At 37.1% G+C, this 19421-nt stretch overlaps 1 protein-coding gene across 1 annotated transcript; it reads right to left on the bottom strand.

The window, feature by feature from the left end:
• Window positions 1-431: 431 nt before the first annotated feature.
• On the bottom strand, window positions 432-18237 carry MTMR6 (myotubularin related protein 6; the record flags this gene model as incomplete). Its single annotated transcript, XM_010165608.1, has 13 exons — window positions 432-899; window positions 2732-2858; window positions 2935-3069; window positions 3763-3963; window positions 4748-4797; window positions 6061-6186; window positions 7273-7382; window positions 10177-10309; window positions 11477-11611; window positions 12627-12755; window positions 13512-13669; window positions 14699-14861; window positions 18091-18237. Coding segments are annotated over 13 exons (1875 nt in total), but the record flags the coding sequence as incomplete, so codon positions are not given.
• Between the last annotated feature and the right edge of the window lie 1184 nt (window positions 18238-19421).

Genomic DNA, 19421 nt, shown 5'->3' with positions numbered 1-19421 from the left:
TTCATTCCTTATATTCAGTCCTGTTTTAAGGAAATAACAATTTGAGCAAATATAATATAAGCAGAGCCAGGTAGACTGCAGTAGTATAGGACAACAATATCACTGATCTGACAGGTTTAAGGCCAACTATTTACAATTTGAAATATATCATACTTTTCCATGGCACTTAATACACTGAAAGTTAGTACTGGGTGACATTAAACAAGGGTATACATATTGATATCATAAGTGATATACACATGTAGCTTCAGTTCCTAAAATAGAAAGTTCAAGTTTTCTTGTCCAAATAAAATTAATTTGTGAAAGACCACCTGTGTTCTCCTATACTGAATAAAGTAATATTACTATTTTAATAAATTTAGTGCAAACTGACTTAAGTCCAAAGGCATACCATTCCTTGATTTTTAGTCACTACTTACCAAATGCCCCTATTACTTTTAAAAGACAACTACACTTTTTTTTTTTTAACCCTTAAAAGAACAGCAAACACTCTACCACTAGCATGCTGTTCTAGTCTACATTAACAAAACTTGCTGATATACAAATCATGTTTTGGTCATGCAGCACAGACCCATCCTCTAAATAATCCATCTCTTAATTGAATCAGTCCAGAAGTGGAGCACAGTGCTGGATTTTAATTAGCAGGTCATCCTGGCCACTCCATACTCCAAGCTGACAATAGCAGGCTCAGCTTTGGAGAACTCTTCCACGAATTCGCTGTAGCGATTGTCTGCTGCGTTGCTGCCCTCTATAGTTCTTACAGCCTCATTCACAGGGATCAGTGGCTGCTCCTTCTTGAAGCATGGAGAGGTTTTCAATGCTGTGGGTACAGGATGAGCAGACTGCTGATGTTCCTTCACAATGACTGCATCCGACTGCCCATTTCTCCGCTTTATTTTCTGAAATACAGAAAATACTTACTAACAGTGAGCATCACTGCTTTATTAATAACATCCTGCTTTGGAAAGAAGTTAATCCATTTCTTTTGCTGGCCAACTGAGCATCTGCAGAACCCTCTATTACATACTCTAGGTCAAATATTCAACAGTATTATAATACTTAGGCCATTGGTTAAGACAGTATTTTTCCCCCCACAGTTTACAGTAGATGCTACAAGCACCAGTGTATGCTTAAAATCTGCAGCTGAGCAGAAGGCAGAAAAGTTGCCTGTCAATGTCTGTAGAGAAGAAGTTCTTCCAGGCTTGCCCCTTGTTTGGTTGTTATCAAGACAGGAATACTTTCTGAAGTACAGGCAAAGGAAGACAGGCCTTGGTACTATTAACAAGCAGTGAGCTTGTAATAGACCAGGAGTCTCTTAAAGACAAAACAATTTTGTACCTAAGCCCTTCTATCTTTCCTAAAAGCCTTCTAAAATACTTCTCCCTTTATACCTGAAAAATGCCGATACAGTTTGTTCAAATGTGGGAATACACTAAAAGATGTCAACTAGAAGCAGGACTGGAAGAAAGGATCTGCCCTAGAAGCACTGAGCAAAAGAAGAAGAAAGATTTGGATTAAGGGTTGGGTTGTTTTGTTTTTTTTTTATTCAAACAATCTCACACAGTAACTGGGAACTTGAACTAGTTAACTAATTTTTTTCTTGATGTTTGTGCTCTATTAGAACTGAGACTGAGCCCAGAAGACTGGTGTCTCTTGACACAAACTTTGTGAAGGTGGAAACAGCAGTAGGAAAGTCTACATCAAGATTTCAAACAACATCTCTTCACTCAAGTGAGAGATCTGGACTCATGCAAAGTTAACAGCTTGGAACAAGGTTCTAGAAAATTCAAAATTGAGACTTCACTTTACATCTTATTCTTCCACTTGCTTCATCCTGAGTTTTCATCTTGCTCCTTCAATTGTACAAGAACTTTTAAATATACAATTAAGATTTGAAACAGTTTAAGTGACCTGCATTCATTACACTACAGTAGGATCAGTTTAATTAAATCTTTCCTCCTAGAAAAGCTGTATTTTCTCCCTCCCCTCAAACACAACATACAGGAGTTAAGTGTTACCATTTCTATCCACACAAAGTAGTAAAACTGATAATTAGAAAAGTTTTGTGTTTCTTAAAAGGTATTACTCTGAAGTTTCATCACCTTACCTGACTATAATGAAGTATCAATTAAAAGCCACTGATTAAATCATACTAAAGTGAGATGCACTGTCCAGTCTTTCCAGGCCACTTATTGTAGCACTTAGTAGAAGTCATTTATAGAAATCTGATCTCTGGATTTAGCCCCATCTTCAAGTAAGCATTGCAATGTATATGCCCCATAACGATTGTGACTTACAACACCATGCACATGAAGTTAAAAGAAGGACAGTACTTACTGCTTCCATTTTAGTAGCTGTATTGGAAAACAAAACATTTTCAGTCTCCTTGGTTTAGCAACATAGCTATGATGGGTACCTTGTTACGTAAGTTTCACATAACTTTAACCTACATTAAGCCATCTTCAGTAATGCTCTGACAGTAGGAGCACTTTTACATAATACAGTTCAGCAGTATAGCAAAATAAATTGTGTCTAAGAGCAAAACATTGGCTGCATGATCTGGCATTCAGCATAGAAGCATACAGTGAAAGTTACAGTCAATGTTACATAGAACAAGTGCTAGGCCATACAGCAGTGACATTCATGTGAAAGCTAGCAGCATTATTACAGACTGTAAGCGTGAATTTGAAGAACAAGTCACAGGTACACATGCTTATTTGGTAATACTTACAGCTTCCAATTCTTTAATGTCTTCCTCCAGTTGTTTATTTTGTTCACTCATGTTCATTACAAGATTGAACACAGATTGCCTGGGATGCATACTTCGGTCAAACTGGTGGTACATATTTCTCCAAAACCTGCATGAAGCAGACAGTTCTAACTATGCAGGATAAAGACATAATTGAAGAGATACTGTATATAATTTAAACTTACTTAAAATTGAATGATACTGTATTAGGCTCCAAAACAGTTAGTTCTGGACAAAAGTCTGGATTATACAGAGGATTCCGATATATCTTTTGTTCATCCAGAAGGAATGGCCACAAGGAATAGGTCTTCTCTTTTAATCTTAAAGCAAGAAGAGATCAAGGTCAAGACACTGTCTGCAAGCAAAAAGCAGAAGCTCTTCAGCTCAACATAATAAATCAATCTTAACTTTTTTAAAGAAGTTCCCAGAAATACTTATAAATCTTGAATTAAAAGCTCTTAGTAAAATCAGCTTCTTCCTGGCATATGCTAATGTTGGATAGAACTCCCAGTTTTAGAAGCGTTACTGCTTATGCTGTGCAAGTTTTGCCTAGTTGCAATAAATGCTTTTAAAATACAGTTTCAGATATAGATGAACTGATGAAAACTTTACAGACTTTTTCCAACTGAAAGCATCAGGAGACATCCTATTAAGACAGCAATTAAGTCTTGAGCAGGCAGTAACTTTAAGGTTACCTAAAAAAAGATAGCAGGAAGGAATGAAGTGAAACTTCCAAACTTAAGCTTACTTATTTTTAGGAAAAAAAATAAAAATAAAAAAGAAAAGAGGGAGAAAGAAGTCTTAACTTTCCCTAGGAAAAACGAGCATGGGATTTTCTCCCAGAATTAGAAAGACTGTGTTCAGTGTGCAAAAGCACAAGAAGCACTGCTGATCTCTGATGCAAGTACTACCAGTTCTATGTCTATTTCTATTCAGAGCCTAAAATGAAGAAGATTCACAGCAGTTATTAGTCTGCCAGAATAAACAAAAGACATCACAGTATGCCTGCTTACTTCAGTTCTTCTCGCTCTTTTTGGCAGTTTCCAAGGAAGTTACCAAACTGGCACGAATGGACATGTTCATGGATCTGAAGGAGGAAAGCTTCATTGAACTCAAAGGCTTGTGGAAACTGCTCAGTCAGATTCCACACACTTTCCAAAAACTGTGTGAACACTGGTGAGATCTCTTTTGGATCACCATCCAACTGACAACACCTGGAAAAGATTCCATAAACAGATTGAAACTGGTTTAAGTCAGAAATCAAAAAAAGTCTTAGCTGCACTTGTTTTTAAATGACAGCATATACATTTGACACTAGCTTTGGTTTGGAGATTAAGCACCCAACTTTGAGAACTGGGGCAATTTCTGAATAGAAATAAGTCTATATTTAACTTATTTTTCACACATCTGTATTCAGTACTGAAGAACAACATAAGACAGTTAAGTTCCTTTGTGTCTGTTACTTCCATAGTCAACATTTGGAGCATACCAGCTAAAACCAAATTCATAAGCAGTAAATAATAAGTAAGGCTATTGTCGTAGGTGATGATAGGCAGATCAAGGGCAAAACCAGAACTCTTAACATTCAGGACTTCTAAAGGTAGGTGTGACTTCATCATTGAAACTAAACATAAGTGTAAACTCATTTTTAATGATATCAAAGCTAAGTGTTTAATATTGCCTAAATAGCTGGGATGTTGCTTTAGAGTGGTTTTGCACTGCCTATGCATACCTGCAGACCTAGCTGCAGTCATTGACACCTGACAGTGGGGCACCAGTAGCACTAGAAATTTATGTCTATAATATAAATCAGTTATCCAATAGGTATCTGAATAAAAAGCAATACACAAAGTACATTGTCTACTGAAAACAGCTTATTCAATGCAAAATTCTCTAGCAACACTACCCTAGTTCAATATCTACAAGTTGTCTTTTGTTTTTAAGAATACTTAGTTCAGTTGACTGTATACATTTTACTATATTGGAAGAGTGAACTACCTGTCAGAGAACTTGTGCCCAAAAGAGATCCAGTCTTTCTCTATCAAGACCTAGAGGGTCAAAAAAAAAAAAAAAAAATTAAAAATTGAAGTCTCACATAAAGTGTTACTCAGTCTTACATCTATAGTATTACATCCACAGGTTTTCAATACATTGTATTTTAAATCTGAGTCAAATAAACTATAATAGCAGCAACTATTTGCCACTTTGTAGTTCCTTTATTTTCTTGGAAGTCTTTCACAAGAGATTCTCAAAGCACATTTCTAAAACTAGTAAAATAGTTTAGCCAGTAGGCAATCAGATAATTGCTGTTAAACCAAGCTCTCTTTAGGCACACTAGTGCTCTATGACTTCACAAACAGATTATCAACCAACTTGCAAAAAACTGCAAAGTATAGGAAAAATTTTAGCATTGCATTGCTGCTATCATAGTTTACATAAAACCATACAATATAATCTTTGCAACATTTTATAGCAGTAAGGTTGTTAATATCAACACTAGCTTGTTTTTATCACTTCAGTCTCAGTATCAAGCATCAAAAGGAACACAGAACTGCGTGTCCACGGCAGTTTTCCCAGAAATCTCATTAACAGTGAGGACTAAAAAAACATAAGACTTAGTGACTTCCCTAAAGATTACACACATTCTCACTATTCACAAGAAATGAATCCTCTTCTAATTTCCTCCTCAACTTCACTTTTGTCACTTGTAATATTTGTGGCAGCCAGTTCTAACCAATGCATGGAACTCATTTTATGTACTATCTTTCAGGAGTTCCCTTGACATAACCTGGTATTGCCACTGCAGAACACTGTTGATTTTCCTACTGTAAAATTTGGAATAGTCATACCAAAATCCCTCTTCCTCTCTACAGAGAGATTAAGAAATTTAGATTGCTTAAATATCTTCAGCTCTCTATCACTGGGGGAGCTGTTTATAGATTTTTTTTAAATAGTGGTCATTTTGGGACAAGTGATAAAAGCACAGAGCTGCTATAATTTCATACATCTACTATCTCACATAAGCATTTTGGAATTCTTATAGTTCATAGGTAAGGGGCTTTTTTGGATGCAAAAGGCAATCATTGCAACATTTCTGCAGGGTGCCTAGAGCAATCTGCTATTTGCATTTCAGTTTTCTAGATTTTAAATAAATGGTTCTTCCCAGTAGCAAAACGTTTCTAAAAGAAAGATGTATCAGTGTACTGCAAATCTTGTATTTGTAACTACAAAAAGTGTCAGTATGTTTACACTACTTACATTCACACATTCTTTGTTTACCAAGGAACTCAACAATGCAATGACTAGCTTACCATGAATCCTTTGATTGTTCTGTAATAGGAATCGAGTAAGAGAGCTCCAAGAGAACAAACTTGGGAAGTCCTGTCCCAGCCATCTGAGCAGTGTACCAATACACTCGCACTCTCAACTGCTATTGCCTGTGAAACACAGTTGTTTCTTAATGAGTGTTCTCTTCTAGACAGAAGTCAAACTTCAGTAAACAAATACAAAAGCTACATTTATCCCAAACTCACAGCATAGACCATTTTATTTAACAAAGTCAGAAAAATGTTTATTATGAGCAAAGTATGATTCTATGATACTGTCAGAAAGCTAGTAATTGATCTCCATGGAAGTACAGAAAATTCCTTATAAAGAAAAGAAATTCCACTACCACCTTTGCATAAGGTAACAAGAACATCTACAGCGGTTCCCAGTTCTCTTTCTATCCCTTATAAAACTAAAAAGCTCTTTGCAATGCACACTAAGAAAGAAGTAGACCAAACAGGTGCCACATTACAGACCAAACAGGTTACAAAATAAACCAACACAAATGCACCATTACCCACTTGTTCATCACTATACTACACAAAAGTTAAAGACTAGGAAATGCTTATTAGCTTCAGCTCAGAATTCAAATCCTGTTAGTCCAAATATTTTTGAGGGTCATCTTCAGGAGAATTGTACACTTTTAACTAAAGTTAACTCCTTGTATTTTACCTAGTAAAAACAAAGATCCAGGTTTTTTCTTCACCCAGCCCCACTCAGGTCAAGTCCTTGGCTTCAGAGGTGCCTGGCAAAGTCAATTGTTCCTCTGAACTCTTCACAGAGTCCCATTCCTTTGCCAGATGAAGTCAGCACAGCCAATTTGGCTTCTCTGCCATTAGTGCCCTAGGAGTTCTGCTTTTCAGGGTAGGCTAAATAATATTTTTCCTCCAAACTGGTTATACCTTTCAGAAACACCTAAAGGAACCAGGGCATGTAAGAATCCCTTCATCTCCCAATAAGGGGACCAAACAGCATTCAGAAAAAATCTCCACACATTAGCTAGCATATGTAATGTCTCCAGTCATAAGGAAACATGTAATACTTAAAACAGCACATCAGATGTATCAGTGTATGCTAAGCATCTACTTCCAAAAAGGTCAGTTGCAGAATTTTACACATCTCATAATATTAAGTATGATTTTGCCATCAAGAGCAAGACAATTTGCCATCAAACAAAGAAGCAGTATATAAGTTACCTTAACTAGGAAGACAGCAGCATCCAACACAGCTTTGATATGACGCAACCACCCAGAATTCTCCAAACCAGACAAAAAGTCATTGACAGACAAGCCCTTTGTGCCACTGACTGAAAGAAACCAAGAGTTAGAAAGCCTTAAGCAGCTGCAGCTACCTAAACCCTTCTAGCTGGACTTCTATATTTTTATAAACCAAGGCAGAGATAAAAACACATATGTTGAGCCCAAAGAATTACTTTCAATGTCTGTTTAAGACAGACATTTTTATACTACCTACTGACTGATGAAATAAAGAAATTACATTGACACTGTTTGGACACTTATATGCTGAAAAAATAAATTCCAGTCCCTTATGGTCCCTAAAAGGGTCAAATGTGATTTATGGTACCACTAAGATGTTTAGCTACTTCATAATAACTATCATCCCAGATAGTTTTGGCTATATGGATCCCATTATAAACTCATGCCCTGCATGTATGTGAGGCCTAAATCCTCAACATTACATTGCTTGATTTTCCTTATACACACTACTAGCAACGCCCCAGGCAGCAGTTCAAGAGGTGAGTAGAACCTGCAGACTGAAGCACCAGTGGGTCGTGGGCAGAGGTTACTTTTAACAACTAAACAAACAAAAAAACCCAACCCCAGCCCCCATACACAAGTTCCACATAACAAAATCCTTAGTTAACACATTTCCATCATCAAAATACATGCAGCAGACCACAGCAGTTATTATTGAGCTTTTTTCCTCAAATATTTCTTGCAGAAATGCCATTTCTTGACATATGCAATTTCTTTTTGCTTATCAGAGTTCAATTTTTTCTGACATGTAACATTCTCTTTTTTAATATATAAAGACTGGACTTTAAATTTGTGGCTATAGTATTAAATATAGTCTATGTGAAGATTCTTCCATTAGTGTTGCATAGATGGGCAGTTTGCCCATCAGGGGAGCAGAGTCATTGTGTCCCCACTGAAGAAAACTATTTTAGAAGTTTTGTTCCACTGCATAGAAGAAATTTAAAAACTAGCTGAATTCAAGATGAAGAATAGACTGTAAATCCCTGTAGCATGTTCCATAGTGTATTCCCATTACAAAAGGATGTTGGGAAGGACTATTTCTTACATTCTGCTTGCAACTGGAATTGTTAGATTCTGAAGGAAATTAGTAAAATAGACAGAGCCTAGGAGTAGGACACATGCTGAAGAATTAATTAACAGTTGTTTGTTATAAATAAAACTGAGGACAGTCCCAGTTACAATTACTCTTGAAAGAACAGGGTCATTGGTATCACATTCTTGATGTGAGAACATTCAGTTCAGCACATCCAGGGGAAGCTGGCACACAGAAGTTAAATGGCATTTTCTGTGCCATTCTCATGGGTGAGAATGAGTGGTATGAACCATTCTCATTACATTTCCTTCCCAATCACCCCACTGATGGCACATTTCTACACTGGTCCAAAGAGTAAATTAGTGCATACCTCCCTAAATTTTAAGGGTCCTTCCTACCCTTAAAGATGCTTCTACTTCTAGACTGGCATCCAGCTAAACTCTAGTGAATTACACAGACTGAACAGAGGTAGAACAACTGTGTTGATTTAACCCAAAACCTGATCTGGAGAACAACTATAGTCACTACTCATTATTTGCTTCAAATTGAGTTTAAATAAACCAATCCTCCACACAAGAAGCTAAAACATATTCTGTCCTTAATGAAAGCTACAGAAAGACATTTGTTAAGCACTGTTGGTAGGATGCTAAGTCAAACAGCAGGAATATGAAGTCTGAAGCTTAATGGTGTGATGCACACACTTCTGCACTAGACGCTATTACACAGGAGCAGGCCTCTAAAAAAATAAGTCATGATTTATTAGCTAGTTTTCTGGAAATAAAAAGATTATATTAACAAAAGAAAGAGGGATTATCCCAAACTTAAAAACTGAGGTTCAGGCTCATGCTGATCATCTTTCCCTTCAATAAGGTACATGCAGTAATAACCACAAAAACAGGTACTATCAAAGCTCAGTAGTATTCCATAGAGAGCGTCAGAAGAATAGGTTAGCAGCAGACACAGGCTCAATGAGAGTGAAGTAAGATTACACCACTAGTTTAAGATTTTTTGATGAAATGTAGCCAGAATATTTTCATCAAATTAAGCTTCCATACAAGTGTAAGCCTTCTCCATGACTGGAAATATTGGCATAATTCTACAAGGCAAGCACTCATGCATGTATTGTTTGTCAGGTATGGAAGCCTGACTCCTACCACTGTACTCTAATCTCAGTATTAATACTCCACAGAGTCTTAAATTTGTTTTCAGCTGTTTACCTAAATAAAATGTTAACAGAACTATTTAACAGATTTCTACCTCTCCATTTTCATCACCATGTGGCAGGCAGTGGCATGGTAAAGTGGCTCACTTTTCCCCCTGCCCTCCTCTCTAAGATGTACCTACAAGCACAAAAGTGGCTGATCAGGCCAAAGAGCTCAAGTTTTGTACAGACCGTATGCTTCTTTCCAAAGAATTTAAAATAAGTGCTCCTTGAAGAATCAGTATTCTATGAAGTGTATGTACAGACATATGCTATTTTGTGCATTTATGCACATGCACACACATGTGTACTTGGAAAAGAGAATTCTTTCCCAGCAGCCACTGACATACTAACCAAGTTCACCCAAGACATATATGCCACTCAATTTTCTTCAAAATAACTCCAGTCACTGGAGGAGGTAAAGGTTTAATGTAATTCACTACCACAGAGCACAGAAAACTGGTACTAAACACAGAGCTGGGATAAAATATAGAAATATCAATACAGTTTGTGTAAGCTATAACTAAAGACTCCAGAAAAATATTTATCCTATTTTCATATATATTATTACAGTACAGTTAGAACATACCTTCCAGAAGCTTTTGTAAGCTGGATCTCATTACATGAATATTTTCAATGCCAACAAACTGGAACCTAATGTTAGAGTAGTTATCTTCATTCTCATAGCCCTTCCCAGCAGCTCTGTTTGCCATTGCATTAAGCTTAAAAAAGCAAAATAAAAATACTGAAAATCCGTACTTGAAATAAAAATCTCAGATTAAGAAATTGAAGTCATACAATTTCAATGGAATACACTGGGGAAAAAAACCACACATACTATAAACAGATTCTAATAAATTAAGAGTTTGTGGCTAATCAACTTGAAAGCATTCAAGTGTAAGAAAGGCATGTTACATAAAAAGCAATATATTTAGAGCTGACATATCTGAATAATATATTTAATAATTTAATAGTTTCCTATTCTCTCCTTCATATTCCCACCAAACTTATTACTTATTTCCAAACATTTCTGAGCAAAGACACTACAAAGCAATTAACAAAAAAGAAAGAGTAAGACCCAGACTTAACCATACATGCACTTTGCAGGCATCCTAAGAATGTCAATTTTGGGGGCAAGAAGCTAATAAACTGCTGCAGCTATAAAAATTACAACTGTAAAAAACCAAGAGCTGGCTCAGTTTCAGTCTGTCAGACTGACCTGCTGTTGACTCTGCTTAAAGTAACTGCAGATCCTACAGTGTCAGATTTTCACTTTACATCCATGTTTTCCAGCCCCCATGTTCGGAGGTTTGTGTGAAACAAATAGCAGTTTAAATGCAGATGGTCTAAAGAGTGAAAGTTACCCTACATATTCCAATACAGGTCAAAAATCCAACATAATGCAATTTAATTAGACAGTGATGAAGTATAACCTCAGAATGCTACAACAGAATTTCCCTTTCTTCTTCCTGGCTACGACAGACAGCAACAGCAGCTTTCACAGGACATTTACACAGAACACAGTACTCCCTCCCATTCTAAAAGAAATCCCAACACAGCTCACCATTTCATGAATTTAATTTCAAACACGTGCAACGACTTGGATCTCACTCAACTACTCACTTCTTAACTATGTTTTAAGTATATTTTTAAATGCACCCCACCAAAATTTCACTAGCATATTCAGTGGATCCTAGCCGAGTCCTGAGAGGGGCTCAACTTCTTTAACAACACAAGTAATTAAACACCTGAATAGAGAGGCCCAAACTTACCTTTAAAGAACATTTTTGCCCCATGATAGTGTCACATTGAACTCCAAATTTTTCAGAAGCACACTATACTCTAATGTTCAGGAAGAGAGGTTAGTCTGTAGAACCTGAAGTACATACCTTCGGCCTGGTGTCCATGACATACATATAGCGATTTGAAGGATTTGCTTTACTGATGGCTTGCAACATGTGTTCATCTTCCAGGCACCTGGCACTGAAACCTGAGAGAGGTTGACTGCATCTGCAAATTGCAGCCTACCACAGAAAAAAAAGAACAAGTTAGCATCAGTTTAATACCTGCAGTTGAAATGTTTTGTGTAATTCTAAAGAGACACTGAAGCAAATTGTTTCATTTGGCAGATAGCAGCACCAAACTGAAAATAGTTTAGGTGTTCCAACTTTTAAGCACATCACATGGAGACCTTCAAACACAGCACTCACAACTTAAATCTAAAGGTTTCTCAAAACAATTTTTCAGGCTCGTCTACATGGGCAAGGTACCAGTTTACATAATGAACTCTGCTGAAGTATAAAAATTCCAGAAAAGTACAGGCTGGAAAAAACAACACTTTAGAAAAGCAAGTTACTCTCCTGGTATGAAATTAATTATGGTTAGCTTTACTACTGCAAGTACAATTTTATTATTGCAAGTAAAATATGTCATAATCTGATGTCATTTTCAAAGATATATTGTTTTTCCAAAGATACCAGGTGCATTTTCCAAATAGTAATCATCTTCAAATGCATCTAGTAGCTTAGCACTTATCCTTCATAAATTTTTCAACTCAGCAAGGTGACAATCATTCTTTCCCTTCAAAGATAGCCCCTAGCCGAGACAGGTAGATGCTGCTTCACATCCTTTACTTGTTTTTACCTTGAAAATTTCTCCTTAAAGAACCAGTTCTATTTTTTTGGTGTTTGGTTGGGGTTTTTTTAACTCTCATTTTGACCTAACAGATTTTATTCTTGATATATCAAGGAAGACAGATGACTTGACAAACAGCTATCTTCAGTTATCTTAAGCTTAGTTTCTGAAAGCTTTAAGAGATTCAACTGATTATCAACTGATTACTTTAGGATTTCTTTTAAACTGGCTTAGCTTAATTCAGCATCATGTTAGGCACCACTAATGTCAGCTGTATTTAAGGTTATCGTTAGTTATACCGTTCTCACAAGTCACTGTACTTACCTACTAGCCTACCCTGAACTGCTGTCAAGTGTTGAGAAATAATTTTCAGTATATTTACACTAAGAGGAAAACACACTCTACCTCTTTATTTTTATGATAATACGACAACACTGGGAATCTTCCTTTGCTTCTGAATTTGGAGCTACCAACAATTATGGGCTTGCTTGCAGTTCTGGGAACATAAAGCTCTCTAGGATAGGTTTCACAAATCTGAAAGACACAAACACACAAAAAGAATTTTATGTACGAGGCACAAAGCCTGTACTAGTTTTATTGCATCCAGTTTGAGAGATGTTAGGTGAAATAAGAGAAAGGATAGACACTAACATGTTGCTCTAGATACATGCAAATAGCTCTGAAGAGGAGACAAGCCATGGATGAAGTAGTACAAATTGGTATCCCAGTTATACAACCAAGCACTGCTGGAAAGCACTGCTATAGTAGCACTCACCTCTCAAGAATGTCCCTTTTCAGTAGAGATGTTATGAATGCATTTCAAATGAAATACTGAAATTATTTTCATAATTTTTTTGTATTTGCAGACTACAAAGTAAAATGAAATCTAATCTGGGAATCAGCTGCACCACCATAACCATTTTCTCCCACAGCCAACACTGCAAATGCTAAAGTACAATCCTTCTCAGTTAAGGGAGATAACAAAGCTGCAGAGTGCCAAAATTGTGGGGGTTTGGCTTCAGACAGGTAAGTAGAAGGATAGAACCAATCCCAAAGAACACATGTATCAATGCACACACACTGTCTCAATGAGGCCTTGGAAAAAGTTTCAGTTGGAAAGCTGTGAGATTGCACACTGATTTAAGGAGTTAACTCTCTCCACCTGCAAGCTTTTGCTTACCCTGAAAGCCAAGTGATTTCATAGTATTAGACTGTTTTCTACAGGACTAGAGTCAGAGAATAAAGCAGAAACAGATGCAGAGCAATATATGTTTGCATTACAACACTCACCTTATAATCACGATTGGCATCGGACAACTGCCAGTTAGCATTTGGCACTCCCATTCTCTTATATTCTTCTGCTAGATCAATCAGCTGCCAGCCTTTGAATTGCTCAGATTCATTTTGTTTTGGATTATAGGAGAAGGCATACAGTTCTTCATATTTTGCTAAAAGATAAAGAAAATGACTATACAATGAGTTGTCCCCAAAAATGTCTGAGTGGAGAAAGGTAGCACAGTTGGCATGTCTTGAAATCGCCCAAATTGCAGAAAAGTTTCTGGCTTTGAGATTCTCAGAAGTAGGACTAAATAGATACTTGACACTATTGAAATATTTATCCTGCAACTATCACACAGTTACCTGACAATCACAGGTTTTTAGTTAAAGTTGGTTATGAGCACTTTCTTAAGTGTGCTTGACCTACTTCAGCAGGGATATTTCTAAAGCCACAAGGGCAAAGTAGAAGTCACAAAATGAAGACTGACAATGTTAAAAAAGAAAAAAGGCAGAATTATTAGAAGACTTCACAAGAGCTAAAAGAACAAATAATTTTTGGATGCAAAATCAGATTATTACACCTACTGGCCTTTAAAAGCAATAAGTTTTGAAGTTTCCTTTAAAGCAAAAAAGCTTTCAAAATATTTAATCTTTTTCCTAATACACTATTTGCATATCACAGATGACTACATTTTACATTGTTCTCAACACAAGGTAGAAAACGCAAAAGACCATATCAAGTGACAGAAGTCTCTTGTAAAGCTGTAGTGCTATTTTAGCATAAAAACTTCAGCTTTATTTTTGAAATTGCATGAAATCAGTAACTAACATCTGCTTAGGAGCATTTTTATCTACGGAACACACCAATGAAGAGATACTATATGCATTTATATTCACAATTTCAGGGATAACACTACAAATACAAAAAAATACAGAAGTCTCAAATCCTGACAGTGAATATCAGTGACCTACAAAAGCCAGACAACACATCTTCTGAATCTGTATGCAGATTAATACTTAATCATTAACATTCTTTTACATACCAAATTAATTTAAAAGACTTTTACATAATACGCATTTAAAAAAAAAAAATAAAAAAATATATATATATATAAATAAAAGCCATGGATTTCTTTTCCTCCTCCCACCAACTTGTAATCCAAGCAAATACTGCAAAGTCTTACAGTTAGAAGTATTACCTGTTCTTGACAGCTGAAGCAAAGAGTTATAAATGTCATGACAATCTCTCTCTCTGGGAACAACAAAGTGAACTATCCTGAAGTTCTTGCACTGGATGACAAGGGGGCAGCCAGAAGTTGTCAAGGGAAGCTTTTCCACCGCAGCAATGTGATGATGTAGTATCTGTGGCACACAAGAACTCATAGCATAAGCATGCTGGTGAAAAATGAGAACACAGCGTACTATTTACAAGAGCAGATATAAGACACATTAAGCAATGCTGAATATGGATTTTGACTAATTTTGTCAATCATTTAGTTATAAAAACAAATAAATTTAGAAGATTAAATCCAAGACTGTCATTTTGCTCAGGATACCACAATTTGTCAAAATTTGATTACTCTCTTCCCTCATATTTTGAGGTGTTACCTAATGTTTGTAAGGAACAGTAAAAAGCCTTCTAAATGCAAAAGTGAGAAGTAAACTCCACTGTGGTTGTTCAGTCCTCTTCTATAACATTGCTAACTGACAAGCAAACATCTAATTAAGCAGGGTCCAAACAGGTTATTTTTTTTTAAGCATCTAGAAGAACATATTTCAGAATTTTCAGACAAAATAAAGCAAATCAGGGAAAGCAACTCAAACTATAAAAGATACAGAGGATGCTGAAGATTTCAGAACTCCAGTATTTTACATCTACAGAATGAACAGGAGATAAGAAAAACATCTCCTGTATTACCAACTGTGTTCTGCAGACACCACAGTCTCTCAGCTAGGGGTTGCTTTGCTTTTATATGGGAAGGCAGACAGTACACATCTACTCCTCTTCCCCAGGGTTATCAACACTCACCTACACTTGCTCATTATGCCCTAGCCCAAGAACTGGAAAAAAATCACTCCAGCAGAATAGGTCAAAATGTACCAATGTGTTGATGATGTCCTAATTAATGGCCCTGATGTTACTGTTGTAGGCCAGACCCAGAGCAGATTAACTGCTCACCTAGAGAGCTTGGGACTGAAAGTCCCTCCTGAAAAGGTGCATCCCCCTTCTGCAGAAGGGCATATGGTGGAGGGGAGGAACAGCGCGTATTCCACCGGTGACTTTAACTACCCTCGAACAACTGACAATGCCAGGGAATAAAAAGGAGCTACAACATGCCCTGGGGTTATTGGTATTTTGGAGAAAACATAACTCTGACTTAGCAAGACCATTGTATGACTTAACATGGAAAAAAAAGCTGCTTGGGATTGGACACCAGTCCACAAGGAGGCGCTGAAATTATTAATTTTTGAAGCAGGGGTGTATCAGGCTTTGGGACCCATCCATCCCACTGATCTGCTTCATGTGGAATGGGGCTTTGCAAATCATGGAATGTCCATTCATATGTGGTCCAACCCAACCCATTGGTTTCCACTCACACAACTTCAAGGACTCAGAAGAAGAAAAAAAAAAAAAAGATACACCAATTTGGAAAAGGGACTCTTTGTAGTTAGTCAGGTTCTACAAGAGGCAGATTGGATTGTCCAGAACAGTCACAGTCAGAGGGCCCTGCAAGGTTCTAAAGTCCATACCATTGGCAACACACCCTCCTTTGGGAGTGGCCCAAGGAGAGTCAGTACATAAGTGGTACGTATGCCCAGCTGGACCACTCTTGGCATGCTCACTGGGGGGAGGAGGAGACACCTAAGCTTCTTCAAATACAACACTCTCTCCAACCACACAGATCAGGAAGCACCCTCCTCTTGTATACAACCTGCTCTATCTTTTGAGCCCTGTCTCAAACACGTATGGTTCACTGACGTACCTTCCTGCAGGGAAGGGAAGACGTGGCAACACTGAGCAGCGGCTCTGCATGTGGATACCAACAACAAGATCATAACTGAGGGCAAAGGTAGAGCTCCGGTGGGAGAACTGGTGGTGGTTTGGAGCGTGTTTGTTAAAGAAGCTGACATAAAATACCCGGTATTTATATACACAGATTCCTATGCAGTATTTAAGGGATTTCTCATAACTGGGAAGTTAATAGAATACCCATATGGCAGAGGGAAAAATGGGAGGAAGTTTTAAACATTGCCTTTCAACCACTTTAACAGAAGACTGTCACAGTAATGAATATACAAAAGCCCTCCATAGGTTTATCTGTGTGGTAAATCTACACAAAATTTAGGAAAATACAAAGGAAAGTAACAGCTGTTCAACCACGGGAAGAAAGCCACATACATTACCTCAACTGAACAAGATTTTCTTAATAGCATTTCAATTACCTCACTGAAGCAATCATCTCCTCTTAAATATTGATCAGAATTAGACAGGCATCTGAAAACCATGCTGCCAAATATGCATTTACAAAGAGACTAGATCATGCAGACACTATCATAATTATACTTGGTACTTGCATTATCATCACAGAAATGCAATACTCCGAGTACAGGTTCAATTTCTGTAAAACTGTATCTTTTAACACAGTGCACAGGGAGGAACAAGAAATGCTTCTGAATCACGTTCTCCCCATTAACCCATTGTGTATGAAAGGATAACAGTTTGGTTTGCACAAAATTGTACATTGTATCCAAGAACAAATCTCAGAAAAATAGCTTTTCTTGAAAGCATTGTGAGGCATCTAGTCAGGTAACCAGAATAAAGGATTAAGGGTAATCCAGAAAAAAAAAAAATAACCACACTCAGGGAAATGAGATTTCATCCTGGACAATGACAGGCTCAAGGCACTGAATCAGCCAGGTAGGTGGGCTACAGTGGAAGCCAGAACTTGTCGTCCACATGCGTGCCACCAGAGCACTGAGCAGAAAAAGTAATAGGAATTACTGTAATAGCCAACTTTGATTGTACAACGTTAGTACAAGAAGCTGCAGCTCCTTCTGAATTCTTTTATTCTGGAGATGAACACTTGGGAAGAAAAAGCTGCTTATCACTCTAAAAAAAGGGCAAGGGATCTTCAATACTTCACCAAGACCTAGATCTTTGGAATTTGCTGTCTCATTTAGCCAAGGCGGGATCTAAACAGTAGCTAAGTTAGCACAGAAATTTCAAACTTGATGCATAAACTACCTAGGAGTCTCCCACTCCTGCCTCTGAACTGTGGTACAAGTCAATTGGTTAAAGAAAACTACCACACATTCACTCAGGAATACAAGTGAAAGCTACAGAAGAAGTTGCAACAGCTTGAAGAGAAATGAACATTTTCATCATTGCCCGATTTCAACTGCAGCAGCGTCATGCAAGAGTACAACCTGCAAATCATTAACGTGATACTATGAACAAGGAAAGCGTGGAGAGTAACTTATACCCGAGATTAATATTTTAGTAAACAAACTCAACCTTGGATCAGGAAGAACAAATGCATCTAAAGAACCTATGCGCTTGAGATGGTTATTAAGCGTTTGTTATCCTTACCCACGTTTCTCTCTGGCTTGAATCTATGAACAACAGATGAGTTGCTGTAAGGTACAGAGTTCCCGTCAGTGACTTATTGCTCGTGCTGAACCTATCTAGTAATTTCACTTGTTCTACCTGCAAGAAAAGAAAAAGGGAGGGGAAACAAAATATTTGGGGTTTTTTTTCAGAACTCAGAATCCTAACTTTGGAAATGCTTTGCCAGTCTGTGCAATAATTTTGAAAATGGTAGAAAGCGTAACACAGCACACAAGGACATTCAGGCCAAACTATTAAGAATACACTAATGGTCACAAACTTTGAGAAGACTGACTAGTTAAAATATCCTGTTTCAATACAAAAATGCATAATGAAGGCACAAGGCTAAGCTCATCAGAAGACTTACTCCACATACCTAACTATTATGGTTATTTACTAGTAAAAGAGACCAGGGTATTAAGTTTTTTAAAAAATAAAGAACAACGAATTGCTAAGCTTTTATACTGTTTCCCCAAAGCAGAGCAAACACACACAAACAATTTCCTGTTACTGAGATGCAAGCACTGAATTACCAGCTGATCTCAGAAACATGCTTCATTGGCTGTCTGCAGACTCAAAGCCATAAAGATTATGCCCTCCTGACTTCACTTTTAGGTACCTATTGCCTGTTATACCATCCCAAATTTTACAAATCAACATCATCATAACCTTGACTCATTGTCAAAATAAATTCTAATGAAATGTAACCATTATACTAATAATTATAACAATCTCCTGGAAATTCAAGGACTGTGCTGGCATTTGAAGCAGCTATTTCAAGCCCAAGACTTGCAAGGGCAGATTTCTCCTCCTGGATAACATTAACACTCTTATCTCAATCCTATGGAAAAAACATTTCAAAGAGTGATTTCTAGATAGCTTGCATTTTATCTGCTGCTCATAACTTCAAGGGCTCCACAGTTTGTTTTATTTGAAGCAAACATTACATGATTCTTTGCATACAACAAGAAGAAAGGAGCGTTGGGAATGGCTTCTCTCTGTGCATTCCTCTTTCTTGGCAGCACTGCCTCATTAGTGCCAAATGAAAGCTCTTACGCTTGAGGCTTGATGCTACTGCCACTAAATGCATGGCACAACTCAAAAAACTTCCACACCAGCAAGAGCAGCACCCAGATGACATGACTAGGAGAGCCCACATCAATCATACTGATGTTAAGCTGTTTATTTCATATGTACAAAATTAATTATCTACTAAAAGCATTAAAAATTTGTCAATTCAATTCAGGTATTTTTTACAATATAGCGAGGCCTAATTTTGTGTTTGAAAGTTAGAAACTTTAACACAGATAAAA

This window comes from Antrostomus carolinensis, unplaced genomic scaffold, assembly GCF_000700745.2.
Source record: "Antrostomus carolinensis isolate BGI_N321 unplaced genomic scaffold, ASM70074v2 scaffold33853, whole genome shotgun sequence".
In the NCBI taxonomy this organism is placed as follows: Eukaryota; Metazoa; Chordata; class Aves; order Caprimulgiformes; family Caprimulgidae; genus Antrostomus; species Antrostomus carolinensis.
Note: the sequence above shows the minus strand (reverse complement) of the source record. Positions and strands in the feature narration are given on the sequence as shown.